The 21,929-nt window shown below is 34.6% G+C and overlaps 9 protein-coding genes and 1 long non-coding RNA gene across 12 annotated transcripts; 9 read left to right on the forward strand and 1 right to left on the reverse strand.

Annotated features, from left to right (window-relative positions):
* The first annotated feature begins 15 nt into the window (after window positions 1-15).
* On the forward strand, window positions 16-2,010 carry LOC132786063 (uncharacterized). Its single transcript, XM_060792451.1, has 4 exons — window positions 16-769; window positions 826-1,313; window positions 1,373-1,736; window positions 1,813-2,010. The coding sequence occupies exons 1-4, from the start codon at window positions 595-597 to the stop codon at window positions 2,001-2,003; spliced, it is 1,218 nt and encodes a 405-aa protein (XP_060648434.1). The 5' UTR covers window positions 16-594; the 3' UTR covers window positions 2,004-2,010.
* Window positions 2,011-2,523: 513 nt separating this feature from the next.
* On the forward strand, window positions 2,524-4,408 carry LOC132786051 (uncharacterized). The gene is made up of 3 exons (XM_060792437.1): window positions 2,524-3,252; window positions 3,322-3,688; window positions 3,748-4,408. The coding sequence occupies exons 1-3, from the start codon at window positions 2,557-2,559 to the stop codon at window positions 3,942-3,944; spliced, it is 1,260 nt and encodes a 419-aa protein (XP_060648420.1). The 5' UTR covers window positions 2,524-2,556; the 3' UTR covers window positions 3,945-4,408.
* An 836-nt stretch (window positions 4,409-5,244) lies between these two features.
* On the forward strand, window positions 5,245-6,848 carry LOC132786060 (uncharacterized). The gene is made up of 4 exons (XM_060792446.1): window positions 5,245-5,499; window positions 5,562-6,055; window positions 6,120-6,486; window positions 6,547-6,848. The coding sequence occupies exons 1-4, from the start codon at window positions 5,316-5,318 to the stop codon at window positions 6,741-6,743; spliced, it is 1,242 nt and encodes a 413-aa protein (XP_060648429.1). The 5' UTR covers window positions 5,245-5,315; the 3' UTR covers window positions 6,744-6,848.
* Window positions 6,849-7,176: 328 nt separating this feature from the next.
* LOC132786226 (uncharacterized) lies at window positions 7,177-9,037 on the forward strand. The gene is made up of 4 exons (XM_060792690.1): window positions 7,177-7,431; window positions 7,495-7,979; window positions 8,044-8,410; window positions 8,473-9,037. Exons 1-4 carry the CDS (start codon window positions 7,254-7,256, stop codon window positions 8,667-8,669), a joined length of 1,227 nt encoding a protein of 408 aa, XP_060648673.1. The 5' UTR covers window positions 7,177-7,253; the 3' UTR covers window positions 8,670-9,037.
* Window positions 9,038-9,628: 591 nt separating this feature from the next.
* Window positions 9,629-11,297, forward strand: LOC132786224 (uncharacterized). Its single transcript, XM_060792689.1, has 4 exons — window positions 9,629-9,973; window positions 10,040-10,533; window positions 10,603-10,969; window positions 11,042-11,297. The coding sequence occupies exons 1-4, from the start codon at window positions 9,787-9,789 to the stop codon at window positions 11,236-11,238; spliced, it is 1,245 nt and encodes a 414-aa protein (XP_060648672.1). The 5' UTR covers window positions 9,629-9,786; the 3' UTR covers window positions 11,239-11,297.
* Window positions 11,298-12,298: 1,001 nt separating this feature from the next.
* Window positions 12,299-13,986, forward strand: LOC132785244 (uncharacterized). The gene is made up of 4 exons (XM_060791237.1): window positions 12,299-12,590; window positions 12,652-13,145; window positions 13,204-13,570; window positions 13,644-13,986. Exons 1-4 carry the CDS (start codon window positions 12,404-12,406, stop codon window positions 13,838-13,840), a joined length of 1,245 nt encoding a protein of 414 aa, XP_060647220.1. The 5' UTR covers window positions 12,299-12,403; the 3' UTR covers window positions 13,841-13,986.
* A 474-nt stretch (window positions 13,987-14,460) lies between these two features.
* Window positions 14,461-16,256, forward strand: LOC132786057 (uncharacterized). The gene is made up of 4 exons (XM_060792444.1): window positions 14,461-14,725; window positions 14,783-15,276; window positions 15,336-15,702; window positions 15,760-16,256. The coding sequence occupies exons 1-4, from the start codon at window positions 14,539-14,541 to the stop codon at window positions 15,954-15,956; spliced, it is 1,245 nt and encodes a 414-aa protein (XP_060648427.1). The 5' UTR covers window positions 14,461-14,538; the 3' UTR covers window positions 15,957-16,256.
* A 272-nt stretch (window positions 16,257-16,528) lies between these two features.
* LOC132786064 (uncharacterized) lies at window positions 16,529-17,473 on the reverse strand. Of its 3 annotated transcripts, XR_009632401.1 has the most exons (4): window positions 17,189-17,471; window positions 17,095-17,119; window positions 16,824-16,901; window positions 16,529-16,662 (listed from the first exon to the last, which is right to left on the reverse strand). It is a non-coding gene; the product is annotated as an uncharacterized LOC132786064 (long non-coding RNA). The 3 variants fall into 3 exon arrangements; XR_009632402.1 differs by having other exon boundaries at window positions 16,531-16,662; window positions 16,824-17,119; window positions 17,202-17,473; XR_009632400.1 differs by having other exon boundaries at window positions 16,534-16,662; window positions 16,824-17,119; window positions 17,189-17,466.
* A 719-nt stretch (window positions 17,474-18,192) lies between these two features.
* On the forward strand, window positions 18,193-19,760 carry LOC132786056 (uncharacterized). The gene is made up of 4 exons (XM_060792443.1): window positions 18,193-18,485; window positions 18,545-19,038; window positions 19,102-19,468; window positions 19,532-19,760. Exons 1-4 carry the CDS (start codon window positions 18,299-18,301, stop codon window positions 19,726-19,728), a joined length of 1,245 nt encoding a protein of 414 aa, XP_060648426.1. The 5' UTR covers window positions 18,193-18,298; the 3' UTR covers window positions 19,729-19,760.
* A 487-nt stretch (window positions 19,761-20,247) lies between these two features.
* Window positions 20,248-21,805, forward strand: LOC132786055 (uncharacterized). Its single transcript, XM_060792442.1, has 4 exons — window positions 20,248-20,503; window positions 20,561-21,054; window positions 21,115-21,481; window positions 21,542-21,805. The coding sequence occupies exons 1-4, from the start codon at window positions 20,317-20,319 to the stop codon at window positions 21,736-21,738; spliced, it is 1,245 nt and encodes a 414-aa protein (XP_060648425.1). The 5' UTR covers window positions 20,248-20,316; the 3' UTR covers window positions 21,739-21,805.
* The last annotated feature ends 124 nt before the right edge of the window (window positions 21,806-21,929 follow it).

The following is a 21,929-nucleotide window of genomic DNA, read 5'->3' on the forward strand; positions in this document are numbered from 1 at the left end:
CCGGTTGCATACAGCGTTATTATGTTATTATGCATCCGAATGTTGTATCTACGAAGTTCAGGCTTGTTATTTTTTGTTTTTCGTTTTTATTCGGTTTTATTTCACTTAACTGCAGTTGTTGATGTCGTCTTCGCTATGCTCTTGCACAGAATTTTATGTCCTTTCCTATCTAGTTTTCTGATTTTCTGCTTGAGTCTTCATGCATGTGCCACACTTCTTCAAAACATGCCGCACATGGCATGCAGCCACAAAAACATCCATTTGTTTATGCTACTTAAAAACACTAGACAACCAAGATAAGATCCTAAAAATGTATCCCACACACTCTGCGTTGTGGCATGATAATTACTAGAAAATGCACTCGAGGATGTCAACAGCTCATGCGTTGTATCCCGTAAATATGAAAATAAAGGAAGGTTCCTCCACGCTAGGACTCTCTAAAGATATGAAACTATTGTTAGCTATATATCTAGGATTCTAAGAAAAAAAAGGTCAAACAGAATTTCTCGAGTCGTTGCGTGCATTCAGTTGCATTTACCACTTCGGAGACGTCACACACAGTCTCTTGCCAAGGATTGTACGGAGATATTCGAAATGAAGTTGACAAACACACCGGAATGGGTTAATAAACAGCTCTTTACGGGCTTACTTAATCATAATTGTAATGCTTTTGAAACAATTAAAGAATTTGTATGTACTGCGGCGATCAATGGAGGCGAAAACTACCTGACTATTGTGCTGCGCATTGAAATTGAAATGCAAATGAAAGGTGCGTCCGACACAGTGTCATATGAAAGAGATAATAACTTGAGTTTAATTCAATAGAGAAGAGTAACAAAGAGATTAGTTTCATATTGAAAATTCCACTGGTAAACGATCGTGGAGATGAGCATGATTTTCACGATCTGTTTGTCACGGAAGCTGATATGTACGATCGTCTAGTGCCCGAGCTGGAGAAACTGTATGAGAAACATGCCTTGATCGCGGTGAAATTTAAGCCCAAACACCTAAAGTTTCCAGAGAATCCACCCAGTTGCGATTACATATTGATGGAGGATCTGCGCCCCAAGGGCTACAGAAATTTGGAGCGTATGTTTGGTCTGGGACAAACAGAAATGAAAGCGGTTCTCAAAAAACTGGCACAATGGCATGCCGCATCTGCTCGCAGAGTTTTAGATAAGGGAGACTACCAGAAGAGTTACATCTGCCCCGAGCACTTCAAATGGATCGAACAATCGAATGTCAAGTCTAACGTGCCCTTCTTAGAATGCTTGCAACACTATGAACTCGATCCGGGTCAGCAGCAATTAATTGTGAGAGTAACTAACCTAAATATGTAGAGACTTAATAAATGTAAATTATATATTTTCAGAGCAACTACACCTCTCGCATGACAGAATTGTATATGGATTTTGGTCGTATATCTCCAACAGATTTTTCTGTACTCAATCACGGAGATTTTTGGTGTAACAATTTTCTTTTGAAAGTGAATGACGGAGAGATTGAAGATGTGTGTTTTGTGGACTTTCAACTTCCCAAGTATGGAACTCCGGCTCAAGATTTATTCAGTTTGCTAATGACAACACCAAACATACACATTAAACTGGAGCAATTCGATAATTTTATAGAGTATTATCACAAGGAACTCGTCAATCATTTAAAATTACTCAAATATGAGCGCAAAATACCAACACTATCAGAACTGCACACAAATCTTCATAAAAATGGTCTCTGGGGTACGCATTTATTTATATACATATTTGTTGTATATATTTGAATTTTAATGAATCTTTCCTATTCTAACAATTATAGCATTTGTATGCTCCCAGAGAATGCTGCCCTTGTCGCTTTACCCAGCTAGCTCCGATTCCAATATAGAAAACTTCATGGGAGACTCGGATGCTGCGATGCAATTTCAGCGCAATATTCTTCTCAATCCCAGTTATGTTAAACAGATGAAACTAATATTACCTTGGCTCATTGAAAGAGGCTACATTAACTGAACAAGCGTCACAAACCACAATTATACATACATAGACAATATTATTCGCACAATCTATTAATCAATATATAGTATAAAAGTATACATAGAAATTAACAAAAATGATGTAGTTATTTAAGATGAATTGGCAAGTTTGTGGAAACGTTATAAAAGTAAGCATATATTATTATTAAACACCATATAAGGTTCACACTGTTTTGTTTTGGTCTGCTAATTCGTAGAGAGAACTAAAGAGAGAGAGAGTCAAAAGAGAATAACTCAAAACACTTACGGAAAGAGTTACCTCGTTTTGTTTTGGTTCACAAAATACTCTTATCAGATACCATATATGGTCAGAGAATATTTGCAAAGAGAGAAGGAAATTGGTTGTTGATAAAATAATATTTAATGCGAATAACTGAACGACGCTTTATCAAGTAAATACCGGCATACAAAGGTATATAAATAGTGCTGAAAAAGTCAGAGAATTATTTCAAACTTATTGGCAAGCACAGCAAATAGATCAGTGTAAAATATTACAAAAAAAAAAATTAATAATATTAGCAATAACAAACATGATGACAACAAAAGTAGAAATCGAATCAGCAGAAAACAAACCTGCCGATTGGGTGCAGAAAGAACTATTTGTGGATCTTCTCAAAGAGACGGTTAAGGGATTCTCCAAAATTAAGAGTTTCAAAACCAATTCAGGATCAGCTATAGGCGAAAACTATGCAACAATCATGGTCAGAGTGAATATTGAAGTCGAGCTCGAAGACGGCAAGGAAAAGTCTGTTAGCTACATGATAAAACTGCCCCATCAGCAGGAAGCGCACGAAAGGATGCTGGGAAATAATAATATCTTTGGCATTGAGCAAAATATGTATAAAACATTTGTTCCCGAGATGGAGCAATTGTATCGTGATGCTGGTGTGGAAGTGAATTTCGGTGCAAAGTCCTATGAACTGAAGGGTGCGAAGTCCCTGTATATATTGCTTGAAGATTTGGCTCCTAGGGGCTTTAAAAACATAAATCGTCTAGAAGGATTGGACCAAGCTCACACAGAAGCAGCTCTAAGAAAGTTATCACAGTGGCATGCTGCCTCAGCCGTGCGTGTGGCGACTAAAGGGGATTATCCAAAAGAGTTTATTTTTGGATTCTTTAAGGAGGAGAACCGAGCTGTCGTCACTGAGATTAATAAGGGTCTAGGACAGGCTTTCCTTAAATGCTGTGGAACATACGAGGGAAACCAGGAATATATAGAGCAAGTGGTAAATGTGAATCTTGAGATCTGTATTACAAAGCTTTATGAACTATCTGTTATCTTCTTCTTTCTGTAGAAATTGGCTGTGCCTAAGGTAACTGAGCAATGTTATAAGATGTCAAAGCCAGATCCTACTGAATTTAATGCCCTCAATCATGGTGACCTTTGGAGCAATAACATGATGTTTTTGCATGATTCATTTGAGAATATCAAAGAAACTTATTTTGTGGATTTTCAATTACCCAAATATGGATCTGTAGCACAGGACTTGTATTACTTTTTGATGTCATCAACGAAGTTCGAGGATAAAGTCAGCAAATTTGATCACTATATCAATTTTTATCATCAGCATTTGGTAGAAAATTTAAAACTTCTCAAATTCACGAAGCATGTACCAACTTTAAGCGAATTTCATATTTCACTCTTGAAATATGGATTCTTTGGTAAGTTGAAATAATACTATCTATATTATTATTGGTGACTATATTTACCTTTATCTCAGGTTACATTTCTGCAACCGGTGTTATGAGCGGTGTGTTGCTGGATGCTACAGAAATTTCAAAGTTTGAGAACTTCCTCAGCGACTCTAAAGAGGGAAACGATTTCAAGACGTTGCTTTTTTCTAATCCCCGCTATCGCAAACATATCCAAGCTGTTCTGCCCTGGCTGTTGAATCGTGGTGCACTTGAAGCTTTTTAAAATAACGTGTGAAAGCAACTTAGGATAAAATGCATTGCAAATAAATAAAATACAACCGAAATCCTTGATTCATCCCGTAATAAAATATTGTTAATCTATTAATTACTCAATCGTAGCTTTTGATCTATTGTATACAAAAATGTAGTTCGTTTTTTGATTTGTTGAGCACCTTGGATATTAATCGCTCAAATTAATTTGTATGTTTAGTAAATAGTATATATATATTTTTATTAAAAAACTTGTTAAGCACTAATTAAAGGCATGACATATCCTTGAGCGACTTTCTTTTTCTGTCTAGCCGCCTTATGTTATGTTTAACAATTATAAAATATTTTTGTAATAGATAAAGAACGATGAAATAAATAATATTATAAATCAGAACAACATAGGAAACCCAGTAAATGTATGCTTACATTGAAACATCTTGAAAATATATGAAAATTTGGAAACTTCAGTTAATACTTTATTATTTTAAAATAAAAGTTGAGTAATAAAATAAACTTTTCAACAATAGTGAATAATTTATAATGTCAGAAAGTCAAACAGAAATCTGCTGCCAAAAATGTTTAAAAAATATAAAAATTATTTACAAAATGAATTTATTTACTAAAATTACATTGAACTAGCTACAGAAATCTGTTGCCAACAATTCCATAAAATATATTTGACCAATAATTAAATTTAACGAGTAAACCAATTTTGGTAATATAGTGCTAACTATTATATCCTCCGATTATCAAAGCATCAAATAAAAATAAATAAAATAAATACAAAATTGCAATGAAATAAGCAAATAAATAATGAAATGTTTAAAATATCGAATCTATGAATTCGTCACCAGACTATCTAATGTGTACCATTGATTGCCAAATAAGGTTTAAGCTATTTTGATTGGTTTGTTTCTCTATGGCGAAAACATTGTATATAAGTTACTATTAACTGATTGAGAAACCGATAAAAAGAAATAGAAACACAATCGGTTTGTTTTGGTTTTTTCAACTGTAGCGACAGCAACAACAAGATAATGAACATTAAGAGAGCACCTAAAAAAAGAGCTTTACAAATTTGTTTGCAAAAGAGTTTGGTAGAACTGCCAATGCGTCATTTTGTTGACAAAACGCAGATACCATATAAGGTGTTAAGAGAGCGCAACGAGTGAGAAGGAAAACTTCTCATTCTGTGTCATAAACCACAATTGAAGCACGTTTGCGAGAAAGAGAAAGCTGCTTGGTCAAAAAACCTACATCAGAGCGACTTATAGAGAGGCGTCTTCAGCTGGAATCGTATAAATAAAACGGCATTCTGCAACTAGTCAACAGAAATCCATAGTTAAAGGAGAGAAGTGTTTTTAAATTGCAATAAAAGGAAAAAATGTCAACAAAATCAGAAAATAATGTGCCCGATTGGGTGAGTGCTGAACTCTTTATAGATGTTCTGAAGGAATCTGTTAAGGGATTTGCTAAAATTAAAAGTTTTCGAGTAAGGAATGGATCGACGGCCGGCGAAAACTATGCAACTATTATGCTGCGAGTGTTTATAGACGTCGAGCTGGAAGGTAATTGTCATAGTTTCCATTGAATAATTAACCCAATATAACAAATATGCAATTCATTAAAGATGGCACAGAGACATCGGTTTCTTATATGCTGAAGTTGCCCCATTTGACGGATTTCTTTAAAAAGATGTTGGAGAACAATAATATTTTTGAGTCGGAGTTCAAAATGTATAAAATATACGTTCCCGAAATGGAGCAATTGTATCGGGATGTAGGCATTGAAGTGAAATTCGGTGCAAAATCGTATGAACTGAAAGGTGCTGAAACCGATTACATACTTCTCGAGGATCTGACGCCCAGGGGATTTAAAAATGCAAATCGACTAGAGGGACTGGACAAGTCTCATTGCGAGTCAGCTCTACGAAGATTGGCACAATGGCATGCCGCCTCTGTAGTTCGTGTGGCCACAAAGGGAGACTACCCCAAGGAGTTGATTGTTGGGATCCTTAAGGAAGAGAATCGTGCAATGATGGTAGAAATGCAGAAGTCAATGTCAGAAAAGTTCATAGCGGGATGTAAGACTTATAAAGGGAACGAAGAGTATATTGAGCAAGTGGTAATTACAATTAATATTTGTTATTGATTCTCCAGCTACTAACGTTGTTTATTGTCCATATTAGAAAGATTTGCAGCCAAGGGTAATCGAAGGTATGTTTAATATGGGAAAGGTGGATCCATTGGGATGTAACGTACTGAACCACGGCGACTTCTGGAGCAACAATATGATGTTTTCATATGATGCTTTTGGTAAAATTAGAGACACGTGTTTAGTTGATTTTCAAATGTCGCAATATGGACCTGTTGCAAAGGATCTGTACTATTTTCTACTTTCATCGACAAAGCTTGAAGACAAGTTGACTAAATTCGACTACTATATCAAGTTCTATCACGAAAATCTTGTGAAAAATTTAAAGTTGCTCAAGTACAGCAAATCCATTCCAACTTTGAGGGAAATTCACATGTCACTCTTCAGATACGGCTTCCAAGGTAAATTGTGCTATACAATCAAGCAAATTATGAAATTCATATTTTTCCATTTTCATTTAGGGTACTTGACTGCAGTTGGCGTCATGTCCATTGTGCTACTAGAGCCCACAGAGGACGCTAATCTTGAGAACTTTCTCAACGATGACAAGGGCACTGATGAGTTTAAGTCCTCAATTACAACAAATGATCGCTATCGTAAGCACATTGAGATAGTTTTACCCTGGCTGTTGAATCGTGGCGCATTGGAGATTAATTAATCGCACAAAGTATATTTGGAATCATGTGATGGTACTTCCCCTCAAAACAAAAGCTTTCCTCATATGTACACATGAAGAGAAATAAAGTATTTATAAACAAACAATTAAAACATGAAGCTAGAATTTGTTTATCAAAATAAAACAAAATTCGATATAAAAGTTAATGAACGTGAAAATTTGAATTCGGCTTTAGTATACCGTTGCGGTGTATTTTCAATTGGTATCCAAACCCAAAAACCATTAAACAGATCATTAAGAGTTCTTAAATTTCTGTTTATCAGTTGGAAATCACGTTCACAGTAAATATGACATGATTCAAAGAGAATCCCAGAGAGCTTTGGAAAGCTTTTAAATGCTTATTGGCGAGAGTTGTTTGTTATGTACATATATAAATGTGCTAAAAAAGCACAATCTGCATTAGGATTGAGTCGACAATTGCCGAAACTACACCTCCAACTTCTGTGTTAATAATTTGAAGAGATAATTTTAAAGAGAAACTACAAAAAAAACATGTCTACTAAATACCCAGTGCCGGATTGGGTACAACCAGAAATCTTCCTTGATGTGCTAAAAGAATCTGTCAAAGGTTTCTCCAAATTCAAGAGTTTCAAGGCCAGCGCCGCGTTGGCGCCTGGCGAAAATTACGCGACTATCATGCTTCGAGTGAATATTCAAGTGGAGCTGGAGGGTAATTGATCCGAAAGATAAAAAAGAGACTTTTCTAATGTGATCTCATCATAAACTTTTGTAGATGGTTCTGAGAAAGCGGTTTCCTATATGTTAAAGCTGCCTCATCAGTCGGAAATGTTCCAAAAGATGTTAGAAGCAAACAATATATTTGAAGCAGAGCGTACAATATATAACACAATTGTTCCCGAGATGGAGCAATTATATCGGGAAGAAGTGAAATTCGGTGCAAAATCATATGACCTGAAAAATGCGAAGACTGATTACGTCTTACTCGAGGATCTAGCTCCTCAGGGCTTTAAGAACATGGACCGTCGTGAAGGTTTGGACCAGGCACATACTGAAGCAGCCCTACGGAAGTTGTCGCAATGGCATGCTGCCTCCGTTGTACGTGTTGTCAATATAGGGCCATATCCCGAAAAGTATAGCATTGGATTTTACAAGGAAGAAAATCGTCCGCTAATCTCACAAATGGATGAAAGCATGGCGAAGGGTTTTATAAAGTACTGTGAAACTTTTGAAGACAACCAGGAGTACGTAAAGCTAATGGTAAGTTTATAAGTAAATTTCCTATTATTAAAGACTTTTATTAATTTGATCTCGATTTCTTCAGAAATCATTGCAACCAAAGATCACTGACTTGGGGTTTAAAATTTCCAAACCAGACGCCAGTGGACTTAGTGTATTAAATCATGGAGACTTTTGGAGTAACAATATGATGTTTACCCATGATTCATTTGATAAAATTAAGGAGATATACCTGGTAGACTTCCAGATGCCAAAGTATGGTACAGTAGCGCAGGATCTGTATTATTTTCTGCTTTCGTCAACAAAGTTTGAGGATAAGTTGACTAAATTTGATTATTATATCAGATTTTATCACGACAATCTTGTGGAAAATTTAAAGATTCTTAAGTATAAAAAACCTCTGCCAACATTACGTGAAATCCACCAATCACTCTTCAAATACGGATTCTGGGGTAATTTGAATGTTTATAATAAGTTTTTTTTTTAATTAACTATATTTCCCATATATTTTTAGGTTATATTACAGCGATGGGAATCATGAGTGCAGTTTTGGTCGATCCCATAGAAACTGCCAGTTTTGATAATTTCTTTAACGATTCCGAGGAGGGTGCCAGTTTCAAGTCAATGCTCCACTCTAATCCTCGTTACCAGAAGCATATGAAACTTCTTTTGCCTTGGCTTCTAAATCGCGGTGTGTTTGAGGAACATTAAATTGAATTTATATTTATATTATTCTATGAAGGTAAATAAATTGGTAATAGGTGTTTTTGCACAATAAACTTCGATGAGTACAGGTATTTCATTTTAGAGTCGATAACGTGACTCTCAGCGTCGATATCAATAACGGAAAATTGTTCAAGTACAATCAATGAAACCTTTTTTAACTGTTTCCCAGAAAACCTTATGCATCATTTATATATTCAAGTGAATTTGTCCCATAAATTTTGTTGTTTTTGCAAATATCGCCAACAGAGCGAAGAACTTGTCAATTAGTTCAGAATGAACGGTGAGAGACGGTTAAATAATTAGCTAAAATTGACATGAATATTAAAAATAAGAGTACTCACAAAATTTTATAAAGTCTAGTTTGGTTTTTAATATAGTATTACTACAAAACAAAAACTCTAAAACTATTCAAATACAAAATTCCATATCAGTTAGTTGCTATTGAATCAAACCGCTTTCCATATTAAATGAATGAATGAAGCATATTCATGTTTATCATGTGATGGTACCCTCCCTCTAAAATAAAGCTTTGGTTACTGAGAAATAATGTATTTACGAACAAAGTGGAAAGTCAAAACTAGAATTTACTTATCAAAACAAAAGACAAAATTCGATATGAAAGTGAATGAGCGCGAGTAATAATTCGTAGCGTAAAAATCGTCGTAGTCTTTAGTCGACTTGAAGTTACCCTTCGAATATTGTGATTAATATATTTATCCAAAATGTTTCGTTTCTTTTCTTTTGTATTTCTATGGTCAAGGGAGCTCACTCTTTTCTTCAAAGCGATAGGGTATGAAAACAAGCTTTATATATTACTAACACACTAACATGTATTCAAAAGATCATTGAGAGAATTCTAAAATTTCTGTTTGTCAGCTGAAAATCACGTTCCCAGTAAATATGTCACGATTGAAAGAGAAACCCAGAGAGCTTTGGAAAGCTTTTAAATGCTGTCTGGAGAGAGTTATTTGTTATGTATATAAATGTGCTGAAAGAGCACAACCTTCATTAGAATTGTGTCGACTATTACGGAAACAACAACTCCAATTTCTGTGTCGATAGTTTGAATTATTTACACAGTTATAGTACTTACAAATTAACTATGCCGGCTGAAAATCCATCGAGTATAGTGCCCGATTGGGTGCAACCCGACATCTTTGTTGACGTGTTAAGAGAATCTGTCAAAGGTTTTTCTAAAATCATCAGCTTCAAGGCCAGCGGCGGCTTAGCGCCTGGAGAAAACTACGCGACTGTCATGCTTAGAGTGACTTTACAAGTCGAGCTGGAAGGTAATTGACCTGAAAATAAACAAATTGTTTGTCTATTGTGATGCAGAATATCGCAATCTATTGTAGATGGTTCTAAGAAATCGGTTTCGTATATGTTAAAGCTCCCTCATCAGTCGGATATGTTCCTTAAGATGTTGGAACGCAACAATATCTTTGAGTATGAGCGTACTGTGTATAAAACAATTATTCCCGAGATGGAGCAATTATATCGTGATGTTGGTGTAGATGTAAAATTTGGTGCGAAATCCTATGATCTGAAGAATGCAAAGTCAGAGTATGTCTTACTAGAGGATCTTGCTCCTCAAGGGTTTAAGAACATGAACCGAATTCAAGGACTGGATCAAGCTCATACTGAATCAGCCTTGCGGAAATTATCGCAATGGCATGCTGCCTCCGTTGCTCGAGTTGCCTTAAAAGGCCCCTATCCAAAACAGTATATAGTTGGATTTTTCAGAGAAGAAAACCTCGAAATGATTAAGGAAATGAATCATAGTCTATCAACGAACTTCCTCAAGAGCTGTGAGACATACGAGAATAACGAAGAATACATTGAGCATGTGGTAAGTGCATAAACTGTCTTAATCCTTTAAATGGCCTTCTTATATGGTCTTTCTCCATCTTTTGTTTAGAGAGCGGCACAGCCGATGATCACCGATATGTGCTTCAAAATGTCTGAACCAGATACAACTGGGCTTAATGTATTAAATCATGGAGATTTTTGGACTAACAACATGATGTTCTCTCACGATTCGAATGGCCAAATAGAGCAAATATATCTTGTTGATTTTCAGATGCCCAAGTATGGGAGTGCGGCTCAGGATCTGTATTATTTTCTATTTTCATCGACCAAATTTGAGGATAAATTGTCTAAATTTGATTACTATATCAAGTTTTATCACCAGAATCTCGTGGAGAATCTCAAGCTACTGAAATACACAAAGCCCTTGCCAACTTTACGTGAAATGCACATTTCGCTCATGAAATATGGTTTCTGGGGTAAGAAGCAAATGCCATTTTATCTTAATAGTTTTGTGTCTGGATTTTATTACCACTTCTAATTATTCTTAGGTTATCTTACTGCGACGGGTGTTATGAGTGCTATTCTGGTTGATCCCACGGAAAATGCTAGTTTTGATAACTTTCTCAGTGATTCAGCCGAAGGCGATGCCTTCAAAACAATGATCTATACCAATCCTCGATATCAGAAGCATATGAAATCTATATTACCTTGGTTATTAAATCGTGGTGTATTTGATGATCTTTAAATTAAATATATGTATATGAATATTTTATGAAATATTAAAATAATTGTACCTGCAATGGAGTGTGAAAATGTTTTTCAAAACAATGAAATTGTCGTAGACAATTTCAAGGTAACTATAAGTTTTATTATGATGATAGGGGGCAATTGTTCAGGGGTCATTCAACTTTGCTTTGTTTTGGAATACGAAAATGAATTGCATGGGGCCAATGAACTCGAGCATTTGAAAAAAGCACATTTCTAACTGCGCACTACGATTATTCTCTTCCAAACTACGGCAAATGTGATATGAGTAATAAACAGATTTAATAATAAGTTCGAAAGACTTGTTCCCGCAGCAACATGATGCTATCAATTTTAAGTTGACTAGCCAAAATTTGAAGTAAAGATTTCAAAAATCCCCTAACAATTCTCACACGTGTGGGATCATTGTATTTATGCTACTTTTTAAGCAGAAATCAACATTTGTTCAGAGTATTTTTCTAATTACTCTTTGAATTAAACACGAAAGTAAAGAGATACAGTAAGAGAGAACTACGATAGTGCTTATAGCGAGAGAACTATAAAGCTTTCACAAACTGCAAAAGCTAGATAAGCAGTCAATGCATCACTAAATGTGTAGAAGGTATGCATCGCATGTATTCAGTAATGAAATATTTGCTTATAAATTACATTATCAAATTTGTTTACATTTAAACACATAAGAAATTTTCATGTTGAGTGATTTGATGAGAAACGTCGCCAAACAGATTGCATCAAACTATTGTTTCAAAAGGCAAATATTACCGAACAAAATAAATTCGATGCGACGGCAAATAAAGATACTTAGCGGTTTGATGTTTTTGGTGCAGAATCAAATATTGTATATAACATGATGGAAAATTTGGAGCTGTGTTAATTATAAATGATAAATATTAAATAGATTTAACATACAAAAAATTTTTCAAACATTTATACACAATTTTTTTACCATTCTAAAATACTCAATATATAAATATCAGTTGGAAAGCTTATTCACACTTAAAGAGAGATTTTCGCAAAGCTCTTCAGAGCTTCTATGTTATGTTAAAAGAGAATTTCTAGCATATTAAGCTTACCTATGGGTATAAATACCCTTGCTTAAATGCAGAAAAACCATTAGAGTCGTATTCGCAATTCCGAACACAATAATGGCAACTGAAGTTCCTGACAATAAAGTGCCTGCTTGGCTGCAGCCCGAAATCTTCACTGATGTGTTAAACGAATCTTTTAAAGGATTCTCGAAAGTCAAAAGTTTCAAGGCCGAAAGCGGACTTGCGGCTGGCGAAAACTACACGACTATCATGCTGCGCGTGAATATTGAAATCGAGTTGGAAGGTAATTGACCCGAGCGTAAACAAGTTATTTGTATTGTGTGATGCATCGAAATATATTGTAGACGGTTCTGAGAAATCGGTTTCCTATATGCTGAAACTACCTCATCAGTCGGAAATGTACCAAAAGATGTTAGAAGCTAACAATATCTTTGAAGCAGAGCGCACAATATACAATACAATTATTCCCGAGATGGAGCAATTGTATACGGATGTTGGAATAGAAGTGAAATTCGGACCAAAATCATACGATTTGAAGAATGCCAAGACGGACTACGTCCTACTCGAGGATCTATCTCCTCAGGGCTTTAAGAACATGAATCGACTAGAAGGTTTGGATCAAGCACATACTGAATCAGCTCTTCAAAAATTGTCCCAATGGCATGCTGCATCAGCTACTCGGGTAGCCAATTTGGGACCTTATCCAGATAAGTATACTATAGGGTTCTTCAGAGAAGATGTTCGTCCCCTTATGACGGAAGTCAACAATAATATATTTAATAGCTTCCTAAAGAGCTGCGTCAAATACGAGGACAATGAGAAATACATAGAACAAGTGGTAAGATTTTTCAATGATTTGTTTTCAAAACTGTTTCAATTCGCCACTATCAATACAGAAAGCTGTTGGACTCAAGTTCACTGATAATTGCTATAGAATGGCTGAACCCGATTTGCCTGGCTTCAATGCTTTAAATCATGGAGACTACTGGAGCAACAATATTATGTTTTCCCATGATTCGTTTGGAAAAATTAAGGAAACATTTTTGGTAGATTTTCAGTTGTCCAAATACGGAAGTGTTGCACGGGATCTGTACTACTTCCTTTTGTCCTCAACTCCATTCGAGGATAAATTGACTAAATTTGATTATTATATCAAATATTATCATGACAATCTTGTGGAAAACCTGAAAAGGTTAAAGTATACAAAACCTTTGCCATCTCTACGTGAAATTCACATCATGCTTTTCAAATATGGTTTCTGGGGTAAGAACACAAACATTTCATCTTACTCAAATAATATACTTGCGATTGATATTATTTCTCGAATTGATCTTAGGTTTTTATACTGCAACGGGTGTTATGGGCTCTGTTTTGGTAGATTCCACAGAAAGTGCGAGTATTGACAACATTGTCAGCGATTCAGATGCGGGAGCTGATTTTAAGACATTGATCTACACTAATCCTCGATATCGGAAGCACATTAAAATGGTGTTGCCATGGTTATTAAATCGTGGAGCGTTTGAAGAATACTAAATCAAACATATGTATATGTGTATGTTGACACTTTCATATTTTGAAGTAGCTTAATAAAGTTTTTATAAGTGTTCTTGGCACTATCAATTCTGATGAGTAATGCAATTTTAACAGTATTAATGTGATTATTACTTTCAAATATTGATAAGAGAAAAGTTTTTCAAAGGTTGTTGACCTCAAAGAGTAAAGAAATGTTTAATCGAAAGAAAAACTTAACTAGTGTGTTTTAATTGTTCAATTATTAATTCAATTATTTGATATGTATATATAACATTTTTGGAAAACAAGATTCATATTAGACAAAATATGAATTTTTTAATACGACTGAAAATTGGTTTGTTATTATTATTTTGTGTATCGCAACTAACAATCGAGCTTACTCGCCAATAGCTTTCTAATTTGAATTCACATTATTAAAGTTTCAATGTAAGAGAAATTAATATATCTTAGGGTATTTTAACATGCGACCTATCTTAAAAGCTCAACTTACATATTTAAAGAGATATCAACAGAGCTTTTCGAGCTTGTCGAGCTTTTTTTGTATTTGTGAAATAGAGTTTCACAATTTGTTTGTCGATGCTTATAAATGCGTTTGCTCATATACAGAACAACCAGTAGGATCGCGTTAGCAAACCGACATAATAACTATATACACATTTATCTCTTATTCAAATTTGCAATAAATAACAACATTTACTATGACATCTGAAGCATCCAAGACCATAATACCTGATTGGGTAAAGCCTGATATCTTCATTGATGTTCTAAACGAATTTGTAGAAGGTTTCGTGAGAATCAAAAACTTAAAAGCCGATAGCGGATCGGCACCAGGTGAAAATTATGCCACTCTCATGCTGCGAGTGAATATTCAAGTCGAACTAAAAGGTAATTGAGTGCAAGTAATTTTAATTTTTTGTAATTCAAAAACACACTTTATTGCAGATGGTTCAGAAAAATCAATTTCCTTTATGTTAAAACTTCCTCATCAGTCAGAAATGTACCTGGAAATATTGAAGAAAAACAATTTTTTCGAAGCAGAACGTACAATGTATAACACAATAATTCCAGAAATGGAAGAATTGTATCGTGAAGCGGGTGTAGAAGTTAAATTCGGTGCCAAATCATATGATCTAAGAGGTGTTGACTCATACTATGTCCTGCTTGAAGATCTCGCTCCACATGGTTTTAAAAATATGAACAGAATAGAAGGCCTGGACCAGATTCACACCGAATCAGCGTTACGAAAGCTCTCTCAATGGCATGCAGCCTCAGCTGCACGAGTTGCTAATATTGGACCTTATCCCGAAAAGTATAGTATTGGATTTTTCAGGGAAGAAAATCGTGCAATGATGACTCACATCAATAGTCATACATCACAAGACGTCTTAAAGGGATTGCTAACTTTTGAGGATAACGAAGAATACATAGAACATGTGGTAAGACTATACAATAAATCACTTTTTCTTTTTATTTAACTTTTTTATCATTCAATTAGAAAATCTTTGGTCCTAAATATACTGATATATCCTTCAAATTATCTGAGCCAGATAGCGTCGGTCTTAATGTACTTAACCATGGCGACTTTTGGAGTAACAATATAATGTTTTCTCATGATTCTATTGGTAACGTAAATGAGACATATCTAATAGACTTTCAAATGCCAAAGTATGGAACAGTAGCGCAAGATATATACTATTTGCTATTGTCATCAACAAAATATGAGGATAAGTTGACTAAATTCGATTATTACATTAAGTTTTATCATGAGAATCTCGTGGAAAATCTGAAACTTCTGAAATACACAAAATCATTGCCGACTCTGCGTGATATTCACATTTCGCTTTTGAAATACGGTTTCTGGGGTAAAAATGGATAGATTATTTATTTATAAGTTATTAATTTATATTTTATCATTTTAGGCTACCTTACTGCGACCCGTATAATGAATGCTGTTCTTGCAGATCCCTCAGAAAAAGCTAACTTTGATGATTTGCTGAGCGATACGGACAATGGCAACGAATTCAAAAAATCGCTCTATTCGAATCCTCGATATCAGAAGCACGTTAAATTGGTATTTCCATGGCTACTGAATCGTGGCGTGTTTGAAGAATATTAATATAATTACTTAAGGTATTTGCCTATCACGAAGTATTTGAAAATAAAAAAAAATATTTGGAATACAAAATAATAAAAGCTGCACAAAAGCTCTAATATAATTGCTTCGAATTTTCAAACCAATATTTTCCCTTATATATTATACACCATGCAAGATGCAAATTAAGCTAAAATATTTCACAACCTAGTGAAAGGTTAGCCAAGCTTTATAAAGCTTCATCACTTCATAATTGATCAAACAGTTACCTAAAAGGGTAGTAACCCTGCAGTTCTGAGCGCTAGTTCGTTGCTGGTGAAATAAGCACTTACAAGAAGCCAGCCACTACTTACAAAGTGGCGTCTAGCCATGCGTTTTTTTAATTTCCGTTTTTGTATGAAATATCCGCAAATATGGTCAATCGCCACCGCCTTGATTACTCACGAACTAGTGAAATAGTGCAACATATTAGGGTCTTTAAAGAAACTACTTACATTAGACCCCATGGAACGGCCGGTAAAATAAGTGCTTATATGGGACCCCATGAAAAGGGTCGGCCATTATAAATTAAAAAAAGTGTACAATTACAATTACAGTTTTTATTTAATTTTAATTTTTCTTTATTTTAATAAGTCGGATACTTTTATTACTTTAAGGCAACTTGAGTTTTAAAATATCTTTTTTTTTTTGAGCTGCAAGGCCTTTCTCAACTGGTCCTCAGTTATTGAATCTGGAAATAAACGATTAAAAAGTTTTAATAGATTAAAGTGGATAATGATTATTATACATTATGCTAACTGCTTGACGTTCTTTTATTATCTGTTTATTTAATATTTTACACATTTAACATATAATATAATACATACATAAATTATTTTTTAAATAACTCACCTAATAATTGATCGAGGATCCGCTTTGCACTTCTCAACTCAAATGATTGCAAAAAATTTCATCAGTTAGGAAACAAAGCTGCGATTGAGCAAAAGAGTAGCACAAAATAAAACAAAGACGCGTAAACAAACAACGATGTAAAGCGTAATCGAAGTTTTGTCTTTAATCTTGTGTATGCCCTTTCCACAAAATAACAAAAACAAAAGCGATGCTTGCCGTTATTTTGTACTTATGCTTTAATGCGCATATATTTATTTATTTACTTATTTACCCATGGCCAATCGACACCTCCAGTTCTGCAGGGAAGATAAAAAAAACGCGGTAGCAAATGTTTATTAGAATGAGAAGACAACATATATATTTACTTTTGATTGCTACCTATAACCGAACGATTCCTCCGAGGATATATAGACTTAATTTAATAGTATCCCTGATATCAACTGCGCATTACAATAATTTTTACTACTAAATTACTACTAATTACTAAATCTTGGCATAATTTAGAAGAATCACACTTGACTTTTATTGACATATTTCAAATTTATGTTTAAATTTTCGTTGTAATTTGGCACAAATATCATTTCACATTATCAGAAAACTTTGAAAAGCTTAAGTCTGAATAAACTTAGTGCATACTCGAACCTTTTTTTTTAGCAAGCTAGTAAAAAAAACGCCAAAACTAACATAACAGAACAGAGTAGAGACAGTAAATACTATCAAACTAACATACTTATAACAGAATGTTAGAAAACAAGGAAACATATACATATAAACAACAAAAGGGAAGGTCTCTCGAATGTATATCTAAACCTTAAGTTTTAATTCTGAAACCCCATTCAATAGAAATGGTTATACGTTAATAATTTTGTTTTTATTAATAAATAAAGTGTTGTTATTAATTATGCACATATATGTTATGTATGTGATTACATGCAAAGTGCGTTCGACTACTGAATGTCGAAAGTAGTATTTGTAGTACTAGATTTAAAAAAAGTTCCTTTTAAATAATAAAGTTTAATAAAGAACAAACTTTTGTAATACATTTTCTTACCCTTTAATTAAATTTTTCCGCAGTCAGTTTATACACCAAAGCCCGCCAGTCTAATCCTTAATCATATATCCACACATCTTTTTAATTTGCATAATCAAAACATTTTCATATCAAACTAAATCGATACTGAAGTAAAAGAAACGGTTTTTTTTTCGAAAATCATCGTGAACATCCAGTATTTTTTTTTTAAGTATTATCAGCAATGGTGTTTTAGGAATGGGGCTTATCAGTTGATAAGCTTGGTGAGCTGAGATATTTCGCAATTTTGCGAGAGAAACCGTTAGAGCTATTGAGTGATATTTGTATTGTATTGGTCTAACAATTGAGTATGAATACAAGTGAAAATTTGAAATTACTATTAGAATCGTGTGAGCAGTCACAACCATATCATCTATAATTACGGTGTATAGAATACAATATTAAGATGGCGACTGAAGCACCTGTTAGCCAAGTGCCCGATTGGGTGAAGGCTGAAATATTCATTGATGTATTAAAAGAATCTGTTGCGGGTTTCTCGAAAATCAAGAGCTTCAAGGCTGCTGGAGGATCGGCAGCAGGCGAAAACTATGCAACTATCATGTTGCGAGTGAATATTGAAGTGGAACTAATAGGTAATTAATGATGTTAACTGGCATTAAAAGAATATTCTAATACTCACTCTAATTACTAGATGGCAAAGAAAAATCTGTTTCTTACATGCTGAAACTCCCTCATCAGTCGGAAATGTTCCAAGCGATGATGAAAATTAACAATATTTTTGAAGCAGAACGTGCTGCATATAATACAATTGTTCCCGAGATGGAGCAATTGTATCGTGATGCGGGCGTAGAAGTGAAATTCGGTGCGAAATCTTACGACCTGAAAGATGCAAAGACTGATTATGTCCTTCTCGAGGATCTTGCTCCTCAGGGGTTCAAGAACATGAATCGTCTAGAAGGCTTGGACCAGGCACATACTGAATCAGCTCTACGGAAGTTGTCCCAATGGCATGCTGCTTCCGTTGCACGTGCTGCCCAAATAGGACCATACCCTGAAAAATATAACACTGGATTTTTTACAGAACAAAATCGCCCCATTGTAACGGAAATGAATGCCAGTATGGCAAAAGGCTTCCTGGAGTGCTTTGCAACGTACGAGAACAACGAAGAATATTTAAACATCGTGGTAAGTTACTAAGTCGTTACCCAAATATTAACAATTTTAATAATTTGGTTTTCTTTTATTCAGAAATCATTACAACCTAAGTTAACTGATATATACTACAAGCTGGCCGAACCAGATACCAGTGGACTGAATGTATTAAATCATGGCGACTTTTGGAGTAACAATATGATGTTTTCCCATGATTCGTCTGGTAAAATTGAAGAAACCTATCTGGTAGATTTCCAGATGCCGAAGTATGGAAGTGTAGCTCACGATCTTTTGTATTTTCTGATTTCCTCAACTAAGTTTGAGGATAAGTTGACTAAATTTGATTATTATATCAAATTTTATCACGAGAATCTTGTGGAAAGTCTGAAAATTCTCAAGTATTCAAAACCGCTGCCAACACTACGTGAAATTCACATCGCACTTATCAAAAATGGTTTCTGGGGTAAATTGAATATTTAAAATTAATTGTTTACAAGTTTGGTTAAATTTTCTGTTTTTCTTTTAGGCTATTTTACAGCAACGGGTGTTATGGGTGCAGTTCTTGTCGATCCCACAGAAAATGCAAGTATGGATAACTTTCTTAGTGATACCGAAGAGGGTGTAAACTTTAAATCATTGCTCTATACTAATCCTCGTTACCGGAAGCATATGAAAATTATTCTGCCCTGGCTATTAAATCGCGGTGTTTTCGAGGAATGTTAAATTGAACAAAGATATTTTGTTTTTTTTTTAAGATAAATAAATTTATATTTTTATTACTTTCTGCGAATTCAGCAGTCAACATGAATTTCTACAAAATGTTGTTTTTTCTTAATATCGGCATATCATACAAAGCTCTTTCTTCTTTTTGACAGACGTTTGAAAGTTAGGCAAGGATATTGTATGCTAATAAGACCGAAAGTGTTAGACGCAATTGGAAATATTTAGAAATTCTTTTATTTTACACATCTTCATATTATTTTGTAGAGGTTTGTCAATAATTTTTTAATTTCTTCTAAAATTACCATGAAAGGGTATCCAAAAGAGACTAATACTATTTTTTTTAAATTTAATATCAGTAATGTTATTCTGCGAATAAGTTTTATCAGTTGAAAAGCTTTGTTAAGCTTCGATATTTCACAATTTAAAGAGAAACCCCATCAGAGCTTTTGAATGCTCTTTAGATATGTTTGAGTATTAATAAATGTGTAAACTCAAAACAACTATTAGAATCGTGTGGACAATCATAGGAATATCATCTGTTATTACGGCGTAAATAATTGAATATTCAATTAAAATAACACATTAACAATGGCGACTGAAGCATCTGATAGCAAAGTGCCAGATTGGGTGCAGGCTGAAATCTTCACTGATGTATTAAAAGAATCTGTTGATGGCTTCTCGAAAATTAAAAGCTTCAAGGCTGCTGGCGGATCAGCAGCAGGTGAAAACTATGCAACTATCATGCTGCGAGTGAATATTGAAGTGGAACTAAAAGGTAATTCATAATATTAACATTCGTTTTCTTATCACTATATATGTAATTTGTACTTAGACGGCAAGGAAAAATCCGTTTCCTACATGTTGAAACTTCCTCATCAGTCGGAAATATTTCAAGCGATGATGAAACGTAACAATATTTTCGAAGCCGAACGTACTGTGTATAAAACAATTGTTCCCGAGATGGAGCAATTGTATCGAAATGCGGGCGTAGAAGTGAAATTCGGTGCGAAATCGTATGATCTGAAAGACGCCAAGTCAGACTATGTCCTTCTCGAGGATCTTGCCCCTCAGGGGTTCAAGAACATGAATCGTCTAGAAGGCTTGGACCAGGCACATACTGAATCAGCTCTACGGAAATTGTCTCAATGGCATGCTGCCTCCGTTGTACGTGTCGCCCATAGAGGACCATATCCCGAAAAGTATAGCACTGGATTTTTCACGGAAGAAAGTCGCCCAATTATAGAGGAAATGAACAGCAGTTTGACAAAGAGCTTTCTGAAGTCTCTTGCAACGTACGAGGACAGCGAGGAATACTTAACGATCGTGGTAAATATATAAGTCAATAAATATTTTAAAATACTTTCATTAATTTTTTGTTACATGTAGAAATCATTGGTGCCTAAGTTAACTGATATTTGCTTTAAACTGGCCAAACCAGATACCAATGGACTGAATGTATTAAATCATGGCGACTTTTGGAGTAACAATATGATGTTTTCCCATGATTCATTTGATAAAATTAAGGAGACATACCTGGTAGATTTTCAGATGCCAAAATATGGTTCTGTATCGCAGGATTTGTACTATTTCCTTATTTCGTCAACTAAGTTTGAGGATAAGTTGTCTAAATTTGATTATTATATCAAGTTTTATCATGATAATCTTGTGGAAAATCTAAAAATTCTTAAGTACTCAAAACCACTGCCAACTCTACGTGAAATTCACATGACGCTCTTCAAACATGGTTTCTGGGGTAATTGACTATTTAACATTTTGTTTTTGCAATTTTATAATATTTCGTAAATGTTTTCAGGTTATTTAACAGCGACGGGTGTTATGGGAGCCGTTTTGGTCGATCCCACAGAAAAAGCAAGTTTTGATAACTTTCTTAGCGATGACGGCGAGGGTGCCGACTTTAAGTCTTTGCTCTATTCGAATGCTCGTTACCGAAAGCATATGAAAGTTATTCTACCTTGGCTATTAAATCGCGGTGTGTTTGAGGATCTCTAAACGCAAGAAATATTTGTATGTTTGATGAAGGTGAATAAATGTTCGATAAGTGATTTTTTTTTGTATTATCAATTTGGATGTGTCATAGCTGATGTATTCAAGTTTTGAGTCGATAACGTGACTCTTAGCGCACAAAAACGATAAGAAGTGTTATCAATGTTATGCTTTGGTTTGGGACTTAAATTATTTCC

This window comes from Drosophila nasuta, chromosome 2R (assembly GCF_023558535.2).
Source record: "Drosophila nasuta strain 15112-1781.00 chromosome 2R, ASM2355853v1, whole genome shotgun sequence".
In the NCBI taxonomy this organism is placed as follows: domain Eukaryota; kingdom Metazoa; phylum Arthropoda; class Insecta; order Diptera; family Drosophilidae; genus Drosophila; species Drosophila nasuta.